Source organism: Enhydra lutris, unplaced genomic scaffold, assembly GCF_002288905.1.
Source record: "Enhydra lutris kenyoni isolate GAN:26980312 unplaced genomic scaffold, ASM228890v2 scaffoldscaffold37, whole genome shotgun sequence".
In the NCBI taxonomy this organism is placed as follows: Eukaryota; Metazoa; Chordata; class Mammalia; order Carnivora; family Mustelidae; genus Enhydra; species Enhydra lutris.
The window spans coordinates 21430794-21456498 of NW_019154121.1; the positions used below are offsets into that span (position 1 = coordinate 21430794).

Below are 25705 nucleotides of genomic sequence, written 5' to 3' on the forward strand. Positions count from 1 at the left end.
AGGGTTAACACACTGAGCCACCCAGGTACCCGGCCCTTACTAATTCTTGTTCTAGCTATTGGTCTGATTGTTACATAGGTTTTACCTGTATTCTCTAGGCACTATGGAAGAGTATTAAGAACAGTGAATAGATAGGTTCTCAGAATAGGTAGTAATAATAGGTAGTAATCTCAGAAGATTACTTATTCCCTTTGAATGCTGGGAAAATACTAATAATATTGGCTGCCATTTATTTATTACTGACTGTGTGCCAGATAACTATGTTAAAATTTTAATGTATTTTTTTAAGATTTATTTATTTAAGTGAGAGAGCATACAAGCGGAGGGAGGGGAGAGGGAAAGAGAATACCAGGCAGACTCCCCACTGAGCGTGGAGCCCAACATAGGACTCGATCCCAGCACCCTGAGAACATGACATAAGCCAAAGTCAAGAGCCGGACACTCGACTGATGAGCCACCAACGTGCCCCTTAATGTATATTTTCTTATGTATTATTAGAACACTCCGAGATAGGTATTATTTTAATCTCCTTTTTATTACTCCTCCAGACCTAAGTCTGAGAGATGTTAACTAACTTAACCAAGAGCACACAGTTAGAAGCTTAGAGCTGGAACTTTGTTCCTAACCATTATGCTTCAGTTTCTCTATGTGTGAAATTAGGGTTTGAGCTAAGTGCTCCCTAAAGTCTGTAGAAATCTAAGCTGCGTAGGGAAGATCACTTGTTTGCATTCATACATTTACATCTCCAGAGTTCTCGTTTTCTTTCTGCAGACCCTTTCTTCAGATATTTTTCAACATGTACAAATTATATACTTTTATTTTTATAGTAGCTTTCCTTCATAGTAATTATTAATATTATTAATTGCTTTGCTGTCCTCATGAGAGGGAAGAATCAAGTTACACACCTGACCTTTGGGTAATGAAAGAGCTAGGTTGTAGAAATGCCAAAAGCCTAAAATTATGTTCAGGTCATGACCCTTGAATGCCTTATTATTTACCGTTAGTAACCATAGGCATACTTAATCTGAGTCTTGGTTTTCTTGGCTGTAAGATGGAATGATGGTATTTACTTAACAGGATTATTGTGAGGATGAAATGAAACAATATAGGTTAAGTATATACCTAGAATGGAACTTCAGTAAAAGCTAGTTTCCTTTCCCTTACCTGCCTTTGTTCTCAGTCTTGTTATTAGGTAGATGAGCCTGACCAAGCAAGCTTATGCATTTTGCCTATTTTTGTCTGTCTACAAGATAATCTTCATAGTGTGTAAAAACTAACTAAATCACAAATTCTGATTGTTGGTTGAGTAAGTTGAGGCCTTTTTGGTCTTTATTAATCATTTCAATACTATTCTTGTCCAGACTAAAGTTTTTGAACTCTTCGGATCTCTAAATGTAAATATCTATTATTTGAATCTGTTTCCTTTTATCTGGTCATCATAGCATTTTCAAGGTAGAAGGGACTTCAGAAATCTTCAAGCCTGCAGTCTCTGCTAGCGTTCCACCATGCTGTGAATAGCCACCCCAGGTGTCAAAGAATTTAGTCACTTCCTGTTTCTGCATGCCACATGCAAATAATATATGTAACTAGTTCCACAAATTTTATACCATTTCTTCTATAATCTGGCTACCCTAAAATCAATTTAACAACAATCAGAAAAGTCCAACAAATATATATTTGTTCGAAAACTTGTTTTTTCAGAAGTGGATTTCTCTATATCAAAGCAAGGGCAAGAAAAATGCAATAGATTGAATCCATCTGCAGAATTCAGTTTCCAGACCTTTATGCCAGTGTTTTGACATCAATATATGAGGAATTCAGATACAGCTACAGCTATTGCTGGACTTCTAGCAGCCAGCCCAGGTCCTGCAGCTATTTGTGGCAGGTGCTTTGATGGACCTTTCATATCATTTTCTCAGTAAATGAAAGTATATCCTGTCCCCATACCTTATAAACTAAAACTTAATTCAGCTACAAAACATTTCATTTACTCAAGACTGTACTCCTTCTGTTATTCTTGATAGTTCTTAATAATCTGAAGTTTCATACTAGAAACTCCTGTTGGTTGATCCCTCACTTGATGGTAATTTGCCGTGTTGCAATTAATCTTTTATTTTAGAAAGATCAGTATTCAATCTTAACTGCCTAAAAGACCAATACATGTGGCTATTACTATTAATAGTGAGGAAATAGATAATACTCTTTATTTTTTTTTTAAGATTTTATTTATTTATTTGAGAGAGAGAGCAAGAGAGAGCACGAGCAGGGAATGTGGGGCAGAAGGAGAGGAAGAAGCAGTCTCCCTGCTCAGCAGGGAGCCCGACTTGGGGCTTGTGGAGGGGCTTGATCCCAGGACCCCAGGACCATGACCCAAGCCGAAGCAGATGTTTAACTGCCTGATCCACCCAGGCAGCCGAAGACAGTCTTTATTCTTGAAGAGTCATATTACTACCAGCTGTGGCACCTCACTTTTATTTTAGAACTGATTTTACAGATCATTCAAGAAGCTATAAACTTACTTTAATCAATATTGTATAACTAAAGAATTCCCCCACCAAATAACATAGCAAAATACTTACAGAGTCTTCCTCTTTCTCTTCCTTTTGTAAAATAAATTTATCACAGGCTGGTGTGTTGGAATCTGAGTTTGAATCATGGCTGCCCCATTTTCTAGCCATATAATCTTAAGTGGAAATAGAAATCAGTATAGATAAGCTTCAGAGGCTATCTAACCTTCCAGAAAAATGACTCTGGACTTACTCTACTAGGTTTGAAGCACAGAAATGGAAATTTCACTCTAGTGTTCAAGAGTTTATTTTTGTGCCTTCAAACAATAAATCTTCATAGACCAATGATACATGTTCTCCAGAGCAGACACTGGAAATAAAGGGCTGAATAGCCACAGTTCCTGCCCTTGAGAGAGCTTACAATCTAATGTAGTAGGGGTATATTTTTACAATTTAGCAGGCAAAACTCTTCACCCTCTTCTGTGTATTGAACAATGTGATTTTAGTAGGGAAAAAAGCATTAACATACCAAGAAATAGAAGAAGAATATATTTTCAAGAAAAATAGTAAAGTTATTAGAACATTTTCTGTTGTCTCATTAGGCAAGTTTTCTGTATTTAAGTACGTTTGTAACTTTAAAAGGATCAAGTGAACAAAGCCCATGAGTGCATGACGCGATTTGCTGCTGTTTGTCTGATAACCTTGGACAGATCATTTTAACTTCTCTGTCCTTCACCTGTCCTTGGAGGGAAAAGACTGGTTTACCAAAATGATGTGGATGATAACATATGATCGCAAAATACTTTTCAAACAAAATTCTCTCATGACATCTGATCCAGCACAGCATCTACAGGTAACAATTCTCTGTTTTTCAAAATCAGGTATCTGGACCTCCGTCGATTTGGATCTGTTCCCCATGGAGGTTTTGGGATGGGATTTGAACGCTATCTGCAGTGCATCTTGGGAATTGACAATATCAAAGATGTTATCCCTTTTCCAAGATTTACTCATTCATGTATTTTATAGCTGGAAGACTGGGTAAGGAAAATCACCCCATGCCAGAGGTACTGCATGTGAATATGGATACAGGAGACTGCATGTTTGGCTTTTAGAAATGGAGAGGTTTTGGGTGTGTAACTTTCATGCCATAAGATAGCGCATATGAAAAACAGAAGTGATTATGATTTTCTTAGAAAGTTGAGAGCATTTTATGAAAAAGATGAACTCCCTCAAGAAGAGGAGCTTGTGGCAGGCAGAATCTCCAATCTATTACACCAATGAAGAAGAAATGGGGAGGCTGCGCTGTGGTCTCAGAGGTCCTTTCAAACTCTCAAGACACGACGAGATAGTGTATTTTAATTTGTCTTTAATCATTAGATCACTGCCCCGTGTGACCTTTGAGAACCACTAGTAGCTAAAAAGAAGGTATTGTTGGATCTTTTCTCATGTGCCATTTAACCTATGATAAATTCCCATTTATTTTCATCACTTTACTAGATATCACAGAAGAAAATATTCTTTTGGGGGTCCTAATTGAGTTAATAAAGTTACTATTCTGAATTGAAATCTTTCATCAGACTGGGTGAAAAAAGTGACATTTAATAACTGTTGATCTTTCATTTTAAAAGCAAGAGAGATGTATTAATTATCTAATGACTGTTATAATTTGTTCACAGTAGCTGTTTATAACTTCTCTAATAATCAATAAAATAGATTTTTGATACCTATGAAAGAAAAATACAGTTACATTTTTAAATTCCACTCGGCCTTTTCCCAGAGAAATTTGGAAGAAAGGTATTTTCAGTGCAAGATGATGCAAATATCACTAAATCTAAAGGATGAGTAATTCTGAACTCAAAAAGTAACATTGTCTGTTAGAGTTTTTGAGAGGACTGCTGGTTTGGGAGTTTGAGACCTGACAATTACAGCACTTTATGATTTTGGACAAGCCACTTACTCTGTATAAGCTCAGACGTTGTTTTCCTCAGAGTTGATGTAAGAATTACATGATAGTGTTATGCGTGTTTAAAACTATGAAATGCTACACAAGTTGTTTTTAACTCTTTTAGTCTTTGTTGAGTTACATATCTATGACTTGCAGCAAAGTTGTATACTCAGTAGAGTTTGTATGTATCAAATAATGGTAAGTGGCATGCATGCCTGAATAATCCAATTTTCTGTGTCTCATTAGATAATTTATCTTAGTTTATTTCCTATTGAGTTTGTACGTGCACTTTTTTTCATCCTAACTCAAACAACTGAAAAGAACTGCAGAATCTTAGAGCTGGAAATCACAGAAGTCCCTGAGATGTTCTCATGACCAAACTTCTGCCTGATGCAGAGATCCTGGGCAACCTCTTCTTGGCAAAGCCGAAGGCAGATGTTTAACTGCCTGATGTTTAGCTGCTTAGTGTCCCACCAAATAGCATATTCCATCTCTGCATCTCCCTGGTTGGTAGCTTTTGCTGAGCTAAAGTCTACTTCCCTAGAACTTTAATCTCCTGGGCTTTGATACCCAGTTTAGGACAGAGGGTAATCAGGGCTTTCATATAGCTTGCCTCGATCATGGGTTAGACAGATAAATTCATTTGTTCAACAAATATTATTTGAGCTTATTTTATATGCCAAGAACTGTGCTGGGTACTAAGTAAATGATAGTGAACAAAACAGAAATGACCCTTGCCTTCTTGGAATTTACAGTCTGTTAGAGAAGGTGCACAATCAGTAAGCAAACAAACGTATTATTTCAAAATATGACATAAGCTGTAAAATTTAAAAAGAGCAGGGCAAGCATAGATAAGCTTGCTAGAAAAGGCATCTCTGAAAAGGTGATCTTTAACCTTAGGTCTGGGAGATAAATGCAGAAACCACTCTAAAACATTCTCAGCATCAGTCAGTATTGATTTGACATTCAGGTCTTGATACTGTATTAATTTTGTGGAGTGAGAATTACAAACACTTCACAAGCCCGCAACCTGGAGACACTAATATTTTCCAGAGCTATCAGGAATCATGTCTCCAGCGATTCTTGAGGAACCAGATTGAATTCTAATGTTAACATGATGGTGGGACCTCCTAAATAACAGTGAGATAAAGAACAGTGAGTCAGAGAAACCCCAGGTTCCCATCGAATGCCACCACTGATGTAGCTGTGGAGCACTAATCAAGCAAGATCATCTTTGTGCCCTCCAGTTACATCACCTGTAGAACTGTCCTTTCCAAGTGCATCAGCTCAAAAGATTCTGCTTTTGTCTCGATCTTTCAGGAATCTGTGTGGGAGATAGTCACTAAAAATAATTGATTTAGAGTCTAACCTTTACATTTTATTTTAGTACACGTTAGGTCTCTGAAAATGTACCATGAAATCAAATCACTGAAAGTCACAATTACAATAGACTTAAGTGTGTTCATTGTGTGTGTATGTGGGATGGGCGAAGTTCTCAAATAAACCTTGTTCCCTGCCTTTTTGATAGTCTTCAGCAGTGTACTTCCCTACTTTCATACTTACTTGCTCTTTTCCTCTACATTTGATCACACAGAGAGTACCTGGTTGAAGCCAAATACTTGCCACTTACAACAAGCCTAAGAATGTACATCTTTGACTGAATACTTTTATTTTACCCATAATTGAACAACAGTAAATACTGGTGTCAGACAAAGATGATGAAAATGTCAAAACTAAGTAGCAACATCAGGAAAGAAACTTTAAAATGTCCATTTGTCAGCTAGTATATGAATATCCAAATTCTCCAGATAAACAGCATCGTATAATTATGTATATAATGATGAGAAGTGTGGATTTCATAGTTGAGGACTGCCTATACTATAAGAATATTCTTATAGAACTTAATTTGTGAGAGAAAAGGTGTTAAAGGTGTTTTGAGGGTGTTAATTTTTATTTATGTAACCAGTTTCCAATGAGGGAAAAGTCAGATTCTGTTTTCCCAAGATTTCCAAACATCACCTCAAAATAGTCACCCCAGCCACCCAAGAAAGAGTATATTTTGAAACTTAGAAATGGTTTTTCCATCATTAATTTCCATTCTCATTTCAAATTTTAAAGTAGGTGGAGAGAAATAGTTACTTTCCATCTGGCTGTTCTCTTGCCTGGGGAAGTTGTGCTGTCTTTTTTTTTTTTTTTTTTTTTTTTTCTTTTCCTTCTTTCTTTTTTCTTTTTTGGTCTGACAAGAACTTAATTGTGTGAGTGATCCATTCCAGATCTAGACATAACTCTCCCACCCTCTGACCCAGCCCAGAGACTAACTGTCACAGAACAGCAAAGAAACTGTTTGACCTTTTGTCCTTCTCAGACAGGATCTGCCAGAAGCACCCCTCTATAATGTTGTACATTCGTGCTCTCCATAAATTGAATCTAGACATTCAGGCATGTCTGAACAGGCATTGAAGATGCAATTGGTGAGATGGATTAACTCTACTCTTCTTTAAATCTCTTGTTTCAGATAATTATAGATGAAAGATGCTTATTTGGATTGGATTGCTATTTATTCATATATTTATTTTAGTAAGTGGTGAGGCAAGAACATAAAAATGCAGAGTTGAAAGACAGATTGGCCTGGATTGAATTGATAAGAAATGTGTGGAGCTTTTTGGCTTCTGATCAATATTTGTATTCAGTCTGCAATCTAAAGTATGTATAATAAAAAGAAAACAGGTGGGAGTAATACCTGATTGTAGTTTCTTCCCAGTGTATAGCCCAAATTAAAAGAAAAAGCATTAAGGACAGCAAATAACCTTAATCACCTGACACCAAAATGATTAATAGGACTTGCTTAAGACAGACCTTACTAGATCATGGTCAACACGCCTCTAGAAACCTAACATTCTGCCATTACTAGGACCCTGGATTGCCCCTCTCATCAGCTAAGGCTCCATTGAGCTCTTAACGCACTTTGGTTTGGAGTCCAGTGAATTTACTGATGCAGTAAATTGTTAGCACACCATGCGGGAGTTCCGAGGGTAACTTTGTAAAGAAGTCAGGAGTTTAGGTGGCTCCTAAACTGTCATTCAGACAGCTATTGAGTTAACATAGCTCATGACTCTTCAATAACTTTATGCTCTTCTTTATGGCTCATAATTGTTATCATTTAAAGTTGCTTTGCTGTTTACAAAATGTTCTAATATATGTACAGTGTGGACCTTGTTCTTTTGTAGCCTACTATGCTTCAAATTCATTTGATTTAATAAAAGACTCAGTTTTTTTTTTAAAGACTTTATTTATTTATTAGAGAAAGAGTCCGAGAGAGAGAGAGAGAGAGCGCGAGCATAAGCAGGGGGAGCTGCAGGCAGAGGGATAAGGAGAAGCAGACTCCCCGCTGAGCAGGAAGCCTGATGTGGACTCCATCCCAGGACCCTGGGCTCATGACCTGAGCCAAAGGCAGATGGTTAACCAACTTAGCCACCCAGTCGCCCCTTATTTAAGGGAGAGTAAGACTGCAAATAAAGTTCACCACTCTTAGCCTCCAGAGAAACTGAAAACCCAGGGCTTTGTTGTAACTAAAGAATTTTGCATCTTCGGCCCCAGAGTTTAGTGGACATGTTACAAAACACACACTTCAGCCTCTGATATCCTTGTTTTACACAAGAAGAGACACAAGAGTGTGCAGGAAAATGACAACTAAGTTCAAATACATCCTAGTAAAGAGAAACACTGACATAAATAAAGGGCCCTGGACCCAGCAGTGTACTTAAGCTTGCTATGCCTCATTTTTTTGTTTTGTTTTTGTTTTTTTAATTTTTTATTTTTTTATTAACATATAATGTATTATTAGCCCCAGGGGTACAGATCTATGAATCGCCAGGCTTACACACTTCATAGCACATACCTTTCCCAATGTCCATAACCCAACCACCCTCTCTCTACCCCGCACCCCGCCCCCCTCAGTTTGTTTTGTGAGATTAAGAGTCTTTTATGGTTTGTCTCCCTCCCGATCCCATCTTGTTTCATTTTTTCTTTTCCTACCCTCCAGAACCCCCACGTTGCCTCTCAACTTCCTCATATCGGGAGATCATATGATAATTGTCTTTCTCTGATTGACATTTCGCTAACAATCCTGGTTGCCTTACCTTCCTCTTAGGATCATCCTAGAATATACATAGAAAGTCAGATGAAAGAACTTCAGTGGGGATTATTAATATTCTCCCCTAAAATGATTAACCTTTGAAATGTCAGGATGATGCTCTGAGAATAGAAATGGGGTAGGCCCATCCCGGAGAGGTTTTTCATGCTACAAATACACATAGAAACAGCTAGACCTGTGTTTTGCAGAACCTGGGCTGTTTGCAGCTGTGACTCTCTGACTTATGCCCTCTGAACACCAGCCCAACAATAACTGCTTTGCTGTTTTTATAGGATCCTGGATTTGAAAAATCTCTCAGAGATCATATCTCTTCCCCTGTCTGTGATGCATCAACTATCTTCTCCTGGTAGTTCACCAACTCACTGTCCCTTCTGTGAATAGGAGCTCTCTAACTAAGAGAGAATGTGTTCTAACCTTGGAGAACTCTGACCTGATAGTACCCAAACCTGCCTCTCTCTAGCAGGTATAATAAGTTAGAAACACAGCAATACCGTTTCTTCTCCCAGCCTTCTTTTCTCCAGGATAGACTCTCTGAAGCCGCTCAGATGGACAGTCTGCCCGTCGCTGAAGGGCTGCACCCCGCTAGGTTATTCATCAGGCAGTGCATCCTTAGAATGGGCCTTTATCTTGGCAGAGAAATTCCTCCCTCCACTGTCCGCTCAGCAGCTACCCAGGTTTCCGATGACACGAGTCTTGATGTTAGAAGAGCTTCAAAGTCTCCAGTGCCTCCTTGCCAGCTGTCTTACGGCCTGGGGTAGTTGTTCCTCTTCCTGTGCGTGTGATAACCGCCGAGGAATCCTAATTACAGTTCCAGCATGTTCAGGGCAGTCCCAGCCCACTTCGTTTGAGGATCGCAGAAATGGATTTGGGTCACATACACATTTTCTTTGCAGTGCCATAAAAGGCAGGAACTCATTCCAGTATGGTTAGGATGCAGTGATCTATTTAAGTGTAACTTCCATCTTCCACAGTCTGCACTATAGGTTTTCACATCAGGAAACTGTTGGGTCAGGTGCTTGCCAGAAAATGTGGTGGTGGATGTTCGGTGTCTTGGTAAGGGTATCAGACATGGAGGGGAAAGACTCTAATTTAAGTCTTGACTCTCTGCGTTTGAGCTGTGGGACCTTGAGCAAGTTTTTCACCTGTGGGTTTGAAGAGGCATCTGCAGAATGAGGGTGGTCCTTCTCATACAAAGTATCATGACAAACAATGAAGGCTGTCAGAGGGTCTCATAAACTGCACAAATGGAAACTCTCCTGAGGGAAACCTCTTCAAAACTCAAAATCTGTATGAACTAAGATGTTTGTAGCATGTTGAAATATTTTATAGCCATTAAAAATTAGAGGAGAAAATGTGTTAAAAATATTAAATGACACTTTGTAGTTACAATAGTGTAAAATCTGTGTATGTGGACTAGAAGCATCTGGAGGAAAAATGAGATCACCTGTTTAAGGGCAGTGGAACTGAGCACCTTTTTCTTTCCAGACCTCATTGGTGTATTCAGTTCGGTTCAGTAAACTTCCTGAGCACTCACAGTGCTGGGCCCGGTGCTAGGCTCTGCACAGACAAAGATCAACAGGACACACTCCTTGCCTCAGGGACTCCCTTGCACGTAGTTTTTGCACATTATGAATAAGAATCACCCAGGGAGCTTATTTAAAAATTCAGATTACCTTTGTCCTACCCTAGAGAGTCTGATTCAGTAGATGGAACAGCCCACAGTGTGCATCTCTGAAACAGTCACCCTGACTGATCCTAATGTAGGCAGTTTAATTCCACACTGGGAGAAAGCTTCAGTGAGGTTTTAATATTTTTACAGTAAAAGATAATAATTACACAAATCTGCTCATTGAAGAACATACTATGTTGGATTGTTCCGCCTGCACCTTTGAGCTGGTTTTTATCCCTCTATGTCAAGGAGAGAAAGCCAGTTCACAGTGATCTTACTCTCAAACCCATGTAGCATGAAGCTGACCACACCTCTTCCTAGAGGTGACCATGAAGCTGACCACCTAGACCTCTTCCTCCCTTTCTTGTCCACTACCTCACCCGTGTTTTGTTTTTTTCTCCATGCTTGTGTTTTTCTGCCACTCTGATTCCTGTGCCCAGTAATATATCAACATCCAAATTCTTCCCCTTCATTTCTCCAGCTTACTCCCCAACCAGTATGGCAATTTTATTGAAACAAACAAACAAATTGGCTTTACTAGCTTATTCTGGAAGGCTCTATGATTAATGTTTTTCAAAAAAACTTAAAGTGGTCTATTCCTTGATCAGCAACCACAGAATTATCATATGTGGAAACTTATGTGTTTTGGTGCTTGACTGTCATTTAGCCCTTGACAACTTTCTTCCAGTCAGGTAGCAGCCCTCCACAGATTCCTGTCTTGCCGATCAAGTTAGAGTATACCCTGCATTCTGATGCAGCACGACTTGCCTCCACATGCCTGTGAATGGGCTTGGGTAGCTTTCTCAGTCTACACACCTGTCACCTCTTAGTCACCCAGAATCAAAATATTACAACTCTAATCACACTGTCTGAGGCTGTGAAGCTTTATTTCAAGAGGGGTGACACACTAAAATGCAGCTAGGACTTCTACATTTTCACATGTTTATATTACTTGTACTTAAAGATACCAATGGTTGGACAATGGCTTCCAGACTCACTCCTTTCATTATGCTCCCTCAGAACCATATGCAAATACTGCCCATCTTAAACTGTCATTTGTCTTCTCTGCCAGAACGAAAGCTCCATAACACGGAGAAGACTGCAATCATCGTTCTGTCTGCAGTGCCTTCGAGAGTGTCCGGCACATAGCGGGTACTGATTAAACAACTCTTGAATGAACTAGGTGTCATTGGGGTGTCCAAAAAAAAACCCAAAAAACAAAAACAAAGGATGAACTATGTCCAACAGACCAAAGAGAAATATTCCTTAAAGAGGAATTCCCAAACTAGTTTTTCCCTCTTTCTGTGTCTGAAATACTTCACAAATTTTTAAACTAGCCTTTCAGCATAAAAATTCAAGTCTGGAGCCACTGCCTGAACATAGAACAGAGAGTCAGGAGTCAAAAGTATTTATGAGTTCAGCTAGTAACTTGTCCTTAGGAGCTGTTACTAAGCTGAGTTTGTAGGGCACAGTAACTTAATAGACTTCTCAAGAACGTTGCTCTGTGGTTCATCATTATATAACCAGCACTTAGCCATGTCCCTTACACACAGTAGGTGCTCAGTAAGGAATGAATGAATGTATTCGATTGATGGAAGAAATTCAGAAGCAAGTCGCAGATGAACTTAGAGTTGCTCAGATTTTCAATTAGGGTTCTCCTCCTCACTCTCCAAATCTAGATAAGCTTCTTGCCTCCAAATTGAGGTAGCTTACATCATTAGTCCAGCAAATGTTAATTAATGCTAACTCTGTATGTCCCTCTGTGGGGCATCCCAAAACAAGCAAAACCTAAGTTCTTACAGTTTCAGTTCCCATACAGCTGGTTGATAATTCCTCTGTGTTGCCCCCATCCTTTGAACATACCTCTATTATAATAACATGGCCGACACACTGCTGTAGACATCTGCTTACCTATTTCTCTCCTCAGAAAGACCCTAAACTTTTTAAGACCCTAGTCTTACTCATCTCTGTGTTACTATGCTGAACTTTTAGTAGGTTCTAAGAAAATCCTTTTGAGAATTGAATAACAAGGACATAAATGACCTTTTCTAGGTAACATGTATTTGGATATATAGTTTGTATATGGATAAAAGTATATGCCTTTTAGGGTGCCTGGGTGGCTCAGTGGGTTAAAGCCTCTGTCTTCGGCTCGGGTCATGGTCCCGGGGTCCTAGGATCGAGCCCCGCGTTGGGCTCTCTGCTCCACGGGGAGCCTGCCTCCCCCTCTCTCTCTGTCTGCCTCTCTGCCTACTTGTGATCTCTGTCTGTCAAATAAAATCTTCTAAAAAAAAAAATTATATGCCTTTCTAAGTGTTTTCAGAGTTTCAGATTATAGGTACTGGCCACATCCTGAACAAAACGAGATTGGTTTTCATGCCTCTCTCAAATCCTTTTCGAGGTGCCAGCTTAGTCATCAAACCCATTCCTCCTCTGAGAATTCCCCCCACCCCTCCTAGCCAGTAGATCCCCAGCAGACTTACTGGGTACAGGAGCCTTCCTTACTGATGACTAGGGGTGGACACCTGACCCAAAATGGGCCAATCTCATTTTCTCTTGGAAAAGTGGGGTTAAGAACACTAGAGTCTGGACTGGTTGCTTGAACCAGGAATATGTAGATTTAGGAGATGCAGGGCAGCCATGTGTCTCAAGAGACAGAGAAGGCAGTCTGCAGAGAAATGAAGGCACATGCTCAGAGATGAAAAACCATATGGCCTGTGAGAGAGACAGACACACACAAACAGATTGGCAACCTAGTTTTTACTATATTTAGTCCTCAGTTGCCAACCTTCCTGAGGCCAGATTATTCAACTTTTTCTTATGTTCCATGGGATATGCCTCATTTTCTTACCAATAAATTTCGTCTTTGGGCTTAAGCAAATTTAAAACAGGTGTCTGCTTTTACAACTGAAAAGAAAACATTAATAGACTCTGACTTATGGAAAAATTCTCACTTCTTTTGGTTTTGTAGTCTCATTACCTTTTAGACATATCACATATTATCCCAAAATATTTTTTTTAAGATTTTTTATTTGTCAGAGAGAGAGAGGGAGAGAGAGCGAGCACAGGCAGACAGAATGACAGGCAAAGGCAGAGGGAGAAGCAGGCTCCCTGCTGAGCAAGGAGCCCAATATGGGACTCGATCCCAGGACGCTGGGATCATGACCTGAGCCAAAGGCAGCTGCTTAACCAACTGAGCCACCCAGGTGTCCCCCCAAAATATATGTTAATCAGGAAATTATGTAGATGAGAAATTCCCACTAAATAAAATGCCATAGGAGGGTAAGTGACTTCTTTGCTTTTCAAGTTTCTTGATTCCCTAAGTCACAAAAACAGAAAGCAAGTGAATGGAGGCTTCTTTACAGAGGGGATTGGACAAATATCAGACCTTTTTTGAACTACAAAATTGGATTAGAGAGGTTTTAGAAGAACCAATACATTTGGCAGCTTCGCAAGACATCTATTTCTGAAGATTCTTTCCAGAACTGTGTTAAGGATGACTTTTGTCATGAGCCTTCGCCATGTTTCTGACTAGCCCAAACCAAAAACTGTAAGACACTAAATAAAAAAAAGCATGTGTGCCTAGAGCAACCCAGGCCCTGCTGCTGGCTGGCCGTAAACAATGAAAGTAAGATAAAAGATGCTGCTCTTCAGAAACCCTTCCAAATGTGTGTAGAGCTTTGTGTACCACATTTCAGCCCTGGCATGCCGCACCCTGAATTGAGTCCTCAATTAAAATCATCGCTTTGAAAACATGCATGGAAAGTAGAAAACTATGGACTGCTAAAATCATCATCTGGTTCAGGAAAATTTTTCTGAAGAAAATCCTAGGGCTCTTTCCTAGAATGTAACGAAAATGTTAAGTTATAATGATTACTGCCAACGTACTTCTAACCACTCTAGGAAAAGAAAACAACAGCAACAGCTCTTTCCTCAGTCAACACTCCGGACCTTGGAGAAGCTTGCACGTAATTTGACTGCAGCTACTTTCCTTTTTTAGTTAATTGTGTTAAATGTGCCTCATGACTCCTAATCCCATTGGGACTGTCATTTAGAAGGGGCTGGGGGGAAGCTGTTTTAATTCTGGCTTTTGTTTCAGCCACTAAGTGTAATACCACATGATTGTTGACCCAACAGTAATCCAGTTAAAAAACAGTCTTCAGAGTTACTGCATCATCAAAATTAACCCTGATTACATCAAATTATGTTGAAACAGACCACAGCTGTTTGCCCTGTTGAAGCAACTGCTTGAGAGCTCATCCAGAAGATATATCTGGGTGTCAGGAAGATACATTTTGTTTTTTATTTTTGTTTCTCAACACAAATGTAGGAAGGAAACACTCTGTTCTTCCCGGAGCTGCTTGGTGGGAGTTGAAAACTTTGTGATACCCCAGAATCAAAAATCTTAATTCCAAAATAGAAGAAAATCTGAGACCTTTTAAAGGTTTCGGTTTTCTGTAGGAAGGATGTAAGAAGAAGGAAATGGAAATCTATTGAGTATTGCTCTTGTCAGCAAAAAAGAAGTGGAACTTACTACTACAGAGAAGGATGGCGGGACTTTCTGTGGTAGGCTGTATTCAGTCTTAGGCGAAGACTGGCTCATACCAGCCCATGAGAACAGATTATGGTGAAAAATTTTGCAAGCTGTTTGTTAAAAATAAATAAGTAATAGCATTATTAAAGTTAAATAATTTAAAATGGAAAGTAACAAGTATTGGAGAAGATGGAGATGGATGGGAACTTACATACGTTGCTGGCAATGTAAATGGTATAACCTGCTGTGGGAAACAGTTCAACAGTTCCTTAAAAAGTTAAACACAGGGGCGCCTGTCTGGCTCAGTTGGTAGAACATGTGACTCTTGATCTCAGGGTCATGGGTTTGAGCCCCACATTGGGTGTAGAGATTACTTAAAAAAAAAAAGTTAAACACAGATTCACCCTATGGTCCAGCAGTTTGACTCCTAAGTATATACTCGAGTAGTGAAAACATAGGTCCACACAAAAACCTGTATAGGTATGAATGTTCACAGCAACATTATTCATAGTAGCCAAAAAGCGGAAACAACTGAAATACCCATCAACTGAAGAATGAATAAAATATGGTATATCCAGTCAATGGGATATTATTCAGCCAAAAAAGGGAAGAGCCGATGTATACTACAACACAGATGAGCCTTGAAAACATTATAGAAAGTGAAAGAAGTCAGACACAAGAGGCCACCTATTGTATGATTCCAGTTATATGGAATGTCCAGAATTGCAAATCCACAGAGACAAAATAGATTAGGGGCTGCCAGGGGTTTGGGATAAGAGGAATGAGGAATGACTGCTAATGGATATAGAGTTTCTTTTCGGGGTAATAAAAATGGTCTGAAATCAGATAGCAATGATGGTTGCACAACTCCGTGAATATATTGAAAACTGAGTTGCACAGTTTAAAAGGGTGACTTACGGCATATGAGTGATAGGTTAATAAAAAATTAACTCATAAACGTATCATTAAATGTTATATTAACGGAATAAATAACCAAAATGCACGAGTTACTATTTCACTATATTTCACTGTTATCTCTGCTCTTGGCATTTTTGTCTGTTATATATGTTGAAGGCACTAAATAGTAATATATTACTGGGCATCTCTTAACTGTGTTCATACACATAAAGTTGATAGCTTGAAATTGGTCAGGGAGGTAGGAAGGGTATAGTATATGCACCACAAAAATTGGCACGTACTACAAATCAAGGCTACTTCCACCACCACCACCACCACCAGAGAGCCAGTTTTTAAACATTTACCAGTATATCCCTGACTGTATGGGTCAGACAACCATTATGGGTAACTCTGGTAGAATTAGTTAAATGAGGTGATCTCCTGTGGCCTTTGGATCCACAACAAAACAAAAACTAGCAAATCTGCAAAGCCACTATGCATGCATTCAGTGCAGAAGAAAATGGCATTTCTGGTCACCTGTTGGAAGCAACCGACTTTGACTCAGGGGACATGATTTCTCACAAGTGTGGGTACAAGGGGCTAAGTGATAGCACCCCTACAGGACTGTCAGAATGAGGCCAGATATCAGATAAACCACAAATGATTTAATTCTTAGTCCCAAAGAGGAGAGTATGTGGGAAGTCCGCACAGCTGTGTCAGGGTTTGGAAACCAAGGGTTAACAGTTACCTTTTAGGAACTACCCAAGGATTTCAACCACCTCTAAAAGTGAAACTGCATAGGATTACCTCCACCTGTTCAGCTCTTCCCATGAGGACAGGCCCTGTGAATTTAAATGCTCCGGCTGCTTCTAAATATCTTCACCGGTCCTGTTTTCTGGTGTGGATGGATCAGAGACTTCTGGATGCTCCAGGAATCTAACACTCCCACGTGCCATCCTTTAAGGGTTGTTTGTTTGTTTCCATTCTCACAACATTCTATGAGCACTGATTGCCCAACACCCTGCTGGGAGCTTCAGGGTTACAAAAATGAGGAGGACACAACCCTGCCCAACTATCCACAGTACACCATTCACTGGGGTAACCTAATTTATACAGGGGCAATGTGAGTTCAGAAAAACATGAGCAACTATGCTGAGGTGGGGGATGGTGAGTTTTAAGGAAAGGAGTCTTGACATACGTTTAAGATCTAACTCAAGGTAGGCGTTCTGATGGAAGTAAGGGGCATCGTGCAAAGTATGGTTTGGAGCACTTTCTTCGGCATTTGATGAGTCTCTGTTCTTGGGAGAATAGGGTAACTGGGCGGCATGATCTGTGAATGCAGTGATGTACCACCCTCACCAGTGTCAGCAGAAATGTCCCAGAAGCCTAAGTGCCCCAAAGCAGCATAGGTTCTAGTTTCTTAAAAAGGAGAAATTGGGAAACTGGACTTGCTCAAACTTTTCCCTATAAAAAAGTTTATTTCCAAAATATCTTCTTCTGGGTGTAATGTCAAATAACTCTCAGTTTTTTGGCAGCTGCAGAGAGGGAGGAAACCCAATTAGGTCTTCAGCCACACCCCAAGCCCACTTTCAGATCTCAGTCCCCTTCAGATGCCAGAAATTTATTTGAGTAGGTCACAGTAATTTCATGGAACCAAATGGGCTTAAAGCATCCAGGGGTTAAAGAGTCCAGTGTCCTGAAAGTCACCAGCTGAGGTGGCTCAGCTGGCCACACTGACCTTGGCAAGCAGTACTCAGCTCTGAAATTAACCTGTCAACTAAATTGAAGGGGAGAAAAGGCAGCATGGCTAGGACACAAACATCCATCCCCCAACCCCAGTCCAATCACTGACGTCAAGCCTGGTGTGGGTGGTATTAATCATGCAAGCCTGGTGTGCAGTTGAGGACAGCTCTCCTTCCAGCCCTTCCAACCCATTCCTGGGACCGTTCCATCAGCCATGCACCTGCCGCTGGCCACAAACCCTCAACTCCCAGACAGGCACGGATGCAGGCTGTTGCTGACGACACTCAAAGCCAGAATGCACCCTTTAGAACCCAGGCGGGGGGGGGGGGGGGGGGGGGGGGGGGGGGGAGGAGGGAAGAGGGAGAGCAAAACCTTGTGCCTGTGTTTTCTTCCCAGGTGTGCCGTTCTCTCAACTCTGGAATGCTTCCTCCACAGGAGCTCTTGCCATAAGATGGTCATTTCCTGAGGATTTACTGAGAATATAGAATTAATGACCCAAAGCCCTTTTTGCAGCCGGTCATTAATTCCCCTCAGGAAATACCCATGGTCTTTCATCAAAATTGCCTAAATTATAGACTGGTGATGCATGTCCTCACAGGTTTGGGGGCTGGGGTTGGGGGGCTGTCATCCCTACTGGTTCCAATAGATGGCGCCTATCTTCATGCAAATAAATCACTCCTAACTCATTTTCCATTTCCCACCAGCGAAAACCAGAGGACATTAAAAAAAAAAAAAAAAAAAAAAAAGGCAGGGAGTGGAGAGGACTTAGTAAAGGCCCAGGCAGGAACGTTCTGTCCGAGGTCTGTTCCCAGGCTTGGCACACACATCAGGCTCAGACTGAGCCACACCAGGGTGCAGCCAGGGACCTCAGCAGCAGTCCTGCCTCCTATGTGTGCAGCCTGGGCAGGGTGACGGCAGTTAAGTAATGAGAAAGGCGGGGTTGGGGGGTAAGAGAGCACCAAAAAGAGCCCTTTTTTCTAACTTTTAGGAAAGGAATGGTATGTTGATAGAAGACTCCCTGAAGCTGATTTAAGTTTCCCCCACTATCCAAAAGCTTGCTTTATACCCCTTCACTTTTACAAAAGTCCTGCATTTCTACTTGGTTTTGCCCAGCAAAAGAAATTTGAGGAGGATTTTCACTTTTAGTAGATGTTAACTGCTTTTTCGTTTTATCCCATGTCAGCTTACCGGGAAGTTTCATGGGAACGTACCACTTTAGGATTGCGGGAAGACCTGTACTCTGTAACTTGTTTTTCAAGGCCCTTCCTGTCACTGGCCCAAAACATCAAACTTTTCTATTTCCATGTGGAATTATAAATAACGGGGAGCAGAGGGTCTCTTGCAAAACAACATAAGACCCTCAAGGGCTTCTGGCAGAAAGGAGCCCAACCACCAACTAACCATTTCTGAACCAGTTCCCAGTCTGTCTTGAATCATACAACTATCAAAGAGTATGTATTAGAAGACTACTCTTCTAGGGAAAGGCAAGGCATCTGTATGCGGGACTTGCATCACACACCTCAGCAGCAAACAAACCATGCAGATCTCTCAGACTGCAATCACTGAGACTTGGCACCATGACTCAGATGTGAATGAAGTCAGAAAGATTGCTTTCTTTTGCTTGGGAGCCACCGCCTCCTGATTGATTTGGCAGACTTGACTATTTTGATATTTGTCTCACAGGGTTTCAAGATACTTAAAGCAAGAGGTTCAAACGGCTGTAATTCTAGTGGTGGCCGTTCAGCGTGGCTTGAAGATCTCTCAGCTGGAAGGGTAAGGGAGCTCTGGTCCCAGCCATAGCCTCCTACATTCTTCTGGCTTTACATTCAATCCAGCAGCACACTGGATAGTGAAGAAAGTCAATGAAATGATGAGTGCCAGGGAGCTGATCTCTACCTCTCAGGATGCTCAGAAAAGCTAAGCAGAGAGTAAAGGATTGGCTTTTACAACCTTTTTGAAGAGTGTCTACTCTCTCCAACCCAGGCAAGATCTGTAAAATCAGAACAATGTCCGACAGCTTCAGACAACTAGCTTTGCTGCACAGAGACAGGAAAATGAACAAAAATAGCCTTGGTCTTAAGTTGTATGGGAAGTGTGAGATGGTGTGTCTCCCACTCATCTGCCCCACAGCACAGCACAGCCAACCCTATGATAAAATGGGTTACGCTCCACTTCCCAGAGAAGTTGGGGGAGGACCTACCTTTTAATGTTGCTCCTAAAGGTACTTTGTGAGTTGAAAAGAGCCCTGACCAAAGATGGGGTTTACTCCTCCACCCTCGCTCTGAAGTACTGTTATCAAGTGTGTGCTTACGCATACTTTATTTCAGTTAAACCTCACCACAACGCAGTGAGAGAAGTATCAGATTCCAATTTTCATATGGGCCCCCAGAGAGGTTTTATAACCTGTGTCAGTGAGTTGGAACTCTGGGGAATTTTGACCCCAATTTCTTGTTCTACACCACCTTGCTTTCTAATTCACTATGAAATACATTGACTCATTTTTGCTTCGATTCTGCAAATCACACCAATGTTCTCCTGAATTGTTTTTCCCAGAGGCAATGCGGGAGCCAGGTGGACTTTATTTCCTGGTAATAAAAGGCCCCCAAGTTGATCTGTAGGCACTAAAGCAATTACCCCACTTTAAATAGCAGATGAGCAAGACCACCCTCGCCCCACCCCCAGCCCCAGCATTAGAAACTCGCCTCTCCGTTGTACAGGCTTTGGGACTTTAGGCTACCTGCAGAATGGGAATAATACGGCTCACCCAATTTGTAGATTTGTGAAGACAGTCATGTAAACAGGGAATTGTAAAAGCGCCCAACACGTCACAGTCTGTTTTCTTCTTTGCTTCTCCCGCTAAGGGGGTGCGAGAGTTAATGAAACTCTTGCTGGGAAGCGGATCACTAATTCCTGCCAGAACCTGACCCACTGAAACCCGAAACTCGGAAGGGATAGCAAACGCCAGCAGCCCTTGGGTCACTGACGACCCTCTGTGAAAAATCGATTCGTGATCGAGGGCGCGCAGCCCCTTCCCTTCTCCCCACCCCAACTCCCACCAGGGGCGCGGCCGCCTCCAGCGCTTGCAGCTGAGGCTCGGGGCGGAGGGGAACAAGACCCGCGGGCGCGGCCGGCGGCAGGCTTCGCTGTCCAAGCAAACCTCGGGCCTCCCGGGTCCCAAGAAGCGAGGCGGTGTTTGCGTCTTTGAAGGCGGCCCGCCGGGGGGCGCGGCGGGCTGTGGGCGTGGCGAACGCGCACCGCCCTTTTTCCTGCTGTGGCGCCCCAGCCGCGGTCGGGCTGGGAGTGCGCGCGGGCCCGGGAGCGCGCAGGGAGAGCGGGAGCGCGCCAGCCAGCCGGGCCCGCGCCGCGCCGCCTCGTCCTCGCCCCGCGGCCGCCAGCCGCCCCGGTCCCTCCCCTCCCCCGCGAGCTGCGCACCGCCAGCGGGCTGACCCAGCGGCCCGTGCCCGCGCCCTTGTCCGGCCGACCCCGCGGCGGGCTCCCGGCGGCTGGCAGCATGAGTGGCGGCGGCGACGTGGTGTGCACCGGCTGGCTGAGGAAATCGCCCCCCGAGAAGAAGTTGAGGCGCTATGTGAGTGCGGGCGGCGAGCGGGTGCGGCCGCGGAGGGCGCGGGTGGGGGGCGCCCAGCGGCCTGCCCAGGGGCTGGGGGCTCCGGGAGGGGCGGCGCCCGACCCGGAGGGCGGACCCTGGGGTCCCGTGGGGCGATGAGCGGCCGCCGCGCCCCGCCGCTCGGGGCTGTGTGGGGCACCTGCACACCTGTCACAGGTGCGCCGCGGAGGGGCGGAGCGGGCGGGCGGGCAGGTTGAAGCTGCGGCTCCTTCTCCGCGGGGCGGGCGCGGCGGCGTCGCCCCCCAAACTGGCCTCCGGGTAAACTAAAGCAGTATTGAAGTTTGTATTGATTGTTTTTGGAGACCGAGAGAGTTGATTCCCGGGGCTGGGGGACCATAGTAACCCCGGGCGGCTTCAGCCGCCGGGACTGGCGGACTGGGCAGGAAAGGGGGGCGCAGTCTGCGGGGCGGTGCAGCCGGGTCCCCACAAAGGGCGAGGCGCCTCACACCCTTTCCCCCTTCCCTTTCTCTGCCCGCCCCTCCCGGGTGACCGCCTGCTTCCTTCCAGTCCACAGCCTCTGCATCACGGGCAGCGTCAGCGGCATGTGCAGCCCTTGTATTAAGTGACTCATTTGTTTGTCCCCCCTTTTCCCTTTATTCTGTATGTCTCTCACATACATCCCCCCCTCCCCACCCCACGATGGTGACACTGCAGTTTGGTCTGGTGTAAGTGGCCGGGTTTTGTGCGGTCCTTGGTGCCTGGGGTCGAGAGAAATCCAGGTTTCTCTCTCAGTTGCCAGGTGGTGCTAACCGATGGTGTTTACCGAAATTGCTGGGACAGCCTCTCCCTTCTGGGTGAGGAACTGGCAACATCGAGGGGAAGGTGGTATACAGTCTGGTGGGGAGGTCTGGCTAACACCTCCCCGCGCCCCACTCCTTGCCTGATGGGGTCAAAGTACAAGATGGTGCTAATTACAATCAGCCCAGGGCTCTTTGCGGGCGTTTGGAAATGGAAGGTCGGTAAAAGGTGTCAAGGTCTCTCATCTGTTCCCTCTTCACTTCCTTGTGAAATGCCCTTGTTAAACTGACTCTTGGTGCTGCTGGACTCTCTGGGATCATTCCCACAGCATGAAAGTGAGCTGTTGCCTTCCAGCTGCAGTGCATCAAGGGAGCTCTGAATAGACCCTGCCCTCTGTCAGCTGCACCAGTGGCTGTCCATGGGGGGAGAGGCAGAAGCTTACCAGAGTTTCCTGTCTTGGCTCCCCAGATCAGAACTGAGGGACTTCTGGCCTCTGGATTGAGGAAGTGACATTCTGTTTTTCAAAGGAAGTGTTGTTGGGGAGTGCAAGTGTGTGTGTGTGTGTGTGTGTGTGTGTGTGTGTAAATGAAAGCAGGCTCTTAATTAAATCACTTGCTGAGAAGACTCCGTATTTAACAATGACTTTTGAAAGTTGACACATTTTTAAACATAGATTTAAAATACAGTAGGGATGAGGCAATGAAGAGTTCATCTCCGTTCTAAAGCTCATTTTTCAGGGATGTCCAGGTAGCCAAAGCAGTACAATTACTAAGAAAGAAACTTTTCTCCTTTTCAGAGTTGTATCAACTCCTTAGGAAAGGTGAATTTTTATGTTAGGTTAAGGATGCGTAATTTGCTATTTATATCTTTATAAATGTACGAACAAAACAAAAGAAAAAATCTCTGGCCCTGAAGAGTTTCTGAAATATTAGTAAAAGTGTGATAACATTACCAGCTAGTGGAATAGATTATCCAGTGAAAATTTTCAAGTTAGAACGTTACCATAAAGAACTTTGAAACTTTGTTTTTGATACAGTTTGCAAACAATTTGACACCGTATCCGTATTTGACTGATGACTACTTCAAGTCTATCACCCAGACTCTTTATGGCCCATTTCTCTGGTATTTTTGTTCTCAAGCAACTGTAGCTAAAAAAAGAAAGAAAGAAAAGGAAAAAAAAAAAAAAAAGCTTGGAGTATTCAGAATCAAGCACCTTTTTCAGCCATCTGATGTACTGAACACCCTACCGTCGTATGATGACCTCAGCCTCTTTCCCGACATCTTTGCAGCTCCAGCCCATAGACCTCTGATCAAGCTAGTAACGGCTTTTCTTAGGTTTGGGGGTGATGTGTTCCATTGGTATGACTGGAAGTCTCCCCTACTGTAGGAGTTCAGTTCCCTTAGTTAAAACTGAGCTGATCTGTTTGCCCAAACTTGTGTCTGACCCCAAACTTGTCTTTACATCTTCTTTTTGCGCGTTGAGAATTTTTGCACCTTGTTTTAAGTTAGAACTTTGCCAGTTCCCTCTGTTCATTAGTAGCAATCTAGGAGACAAGTAATTCCCAGCTCTGCTGCTAAACACACACCCCAAAATAGCTTCTTATTCTGTTATATATCATAGGCGTGTGCTATTATGGATTCATAAGTCCTCATTGTAAGACTATACCCAAGCATCTGAGATAAAGAGAAAAGTTAAGGAAATAGATTGCAACTTACAATTAATTTTAAAAACTTCTTTCTACTTTGAGGAGGGGGTAGGTTTAGGGGGAAAAACAACTTAATAGAAGCTATGGCAAATGTTACCAGGGATTAGGTTTAGGAATTTTTTTAAATCACTCTTTTCTAATTTATTAATCATAGAAATATGTAGAGATCTTTTCAATATAGCTGTGAACATTGGGGGAATTACAAAAAGGGGCCTCTGGAAAATGATGAGTATTGCCTCTGGGTCATCATGATACCTTTGCAGTGGAAGGCTAGCAGAACAAACAGCCCTCCCATCGTGCTGTAATATGACTGTATATGAGTGTGTGTGTGTGTGCATGTACACACACACATACATAAATACACACGTATATAAGGCTGAAGCCAGATTTTTTCAAGGAAAAACATTTTATGACCCACACTGCTCTAATTTTCTATTAATTTCACTGGGTTAGTAGATTTAAGGGAAAAGATTGGTAGTAACACTGCCCTCTAGTGGCTAATTTGGAGAAAATTGTGTGTTGGTTCTAATGAACAACTGAGGCAAGGAAATGGTTTATTTTTGTTTTATTAAGTAAACTTAATTATTAAGTATCTATGTCTCAGACACTGGATTAGATTCTGGGAATAAACATTGAGCCATCGCTTTAATCTTAGCAGATGACCTTGCTTTTTCCACAAAGAACATTGGAGCTATCAGAGAGTAGCTATGTGCACATACTACGACCATACGACTATATCTGCATGGTTCCTTTACCTTTCCCTCTTTAGAGTAGGTGAGGTGCACCTTCTTTGGGGGGGACAGATGAGATAATAGAGATAATGACCTGAGCTCATGCCCACGTGCCCTGATGAGGTGCCCCTTCTCCCTGAGCAGTTCTGCTACCTATGCTTTGGATCATATCTCATCCTGTCTATTCAGATCATTATTACCCTTTCTATCATGAATCTTCTGTGTCTTTCCCTTTAGCTCTCTCTTTCCATTAACATGTAAACATACTTCTCCTTGACAAAATTCTCCCTCAGTATCCCATCCCCTCCTTCTCACTATGCTTTCTCCTTTTCTTTTCTTTTTTTTTTTTTTTTTTTTTTGCTTTCTCCTTTTCTTATTCATGGTTGTTGATACTATTACCATTTCTCCTGCCTTCTTGTCACTTGACTCCAGTCTGAAACCTACTTTGTCATTTCACTAAAGCTGTTCTCCGAAAGGCACCAGTGACACCCAGGTCATTAAAGTCACAGGTCTGTTTTCTCACTAATTTTAATTTCTTCACTGCTTAGTTAATATAATAAATGCCTGACTTTTCTCCTTTTTTTGGCCATTCTAAGTCTCTTTTGCTAAAATGACCCTCTTTACCCAATCTTTAAAGTTGGAAGCTCATTTTAGTCACAGGGGCTGTGGTGTAGGCTCTTTTCTTCTCCTCAGACATCTCGCCCATTCTCCTGGCTTCAGTTATCTTTGCATGCTGGTCATTATCAAGTTAAATTTCTATCCCTGAGTTGTGTTCTGAGCTAGAGACTTGGATATACAGTTTTTAACCGAACATATCCACTTGAATGTCTCCTAGTCATCACACACTCACCACACCCACAACTCTCATGTATTCCTCTGCTCAGTAAATGGTGCCACTGACTACCCACTTGCTCAAGTGTGCAACTTGGGAATCAGCCTTGCCTCCTTGCCATGCACTACCCCACATCTCATCTTTTACCAAACCCGCTAGTGCTATCTTAATATCTTTTTGTCCATGCTTCTCCATTGCCATGACCCTTAAGATTGTCCTTTTAATAGTCATCTGTTGAGGACTTACTCTGTGCCGGGCACTGGGCTTAGACCATTGATCTCTTATTAGCCCTAGGCGAAAAGCTGTGACTTGTCTAGTGTCACCTGACTTTGTCCCAAAGCCTAAGCTTTTTTTTTTTTTTTTAATTGTTATTATTAAACTTCTACTCCGAGGTAATCATAGATGCACATCTATTTGTAAAAATCGTGAAGAGAGATATGTACACTCTTGACCCAGTTTCTCCTAATGGTAACTCTCGGCAGAACTGGAGTGCAGCATCGCCATCAGGATGTCGATAATGGTGGAGTCAAGATACAGGACATTTCCATCACCACGTGATCCTTCATGTTGCCCTTTTACTTTTACACCCACTACTCTCGCATTCTTACCATCCTTAACCCACGACGAC

At 42.4% G+C, this 25705-nt stretch overlaps 2 protein-coding genes across 3 annotated transcripts in view; both read left to right on the top strand.

Annotated features, from left to right (window-relative positions):
- LOC111154430 (asparaginyl-tRNA synthetase 2, mitochondrial) overlaps positions 1–5693 on the top strand; it is a 126734-nt gene extending 121041 nt beyond the window's left edge. Inside the window, exon 14 of the mRNA XM_022514027.1 lies at positions 3389–5693. Coding sequence (XP_022369735.1) covers positions 3389–3533 — 145 coding nt within the window. The 3' untranslated portion in view covers positions 3534–5693. The remainder of the gene's footprint in view (positions 1–3388) is intronic.
- Positions 5694–20935: 15242 nt separating this feature from the next.
- LOC111154506 (GRB2 associated binding protein 2) overlaps positions 20936–25705 on the top strand; it is a 188955-nt gene continuing 184185 nt past the window's right edge. For both annotated transcript variants that reach the window (XM_022514132.1, XM_022514133.1), the window contains exon 1: positions 20936–21031. In XM_022514132.1, coding sequence (XP_022369840.1) covers positions 20957–21031 — 75 coding nt within the window. In that variant the 5' untranslated portion in view covers positions 20936–20956. The remainder of the gene's footprint in view (positions 21032–25705) is intronic.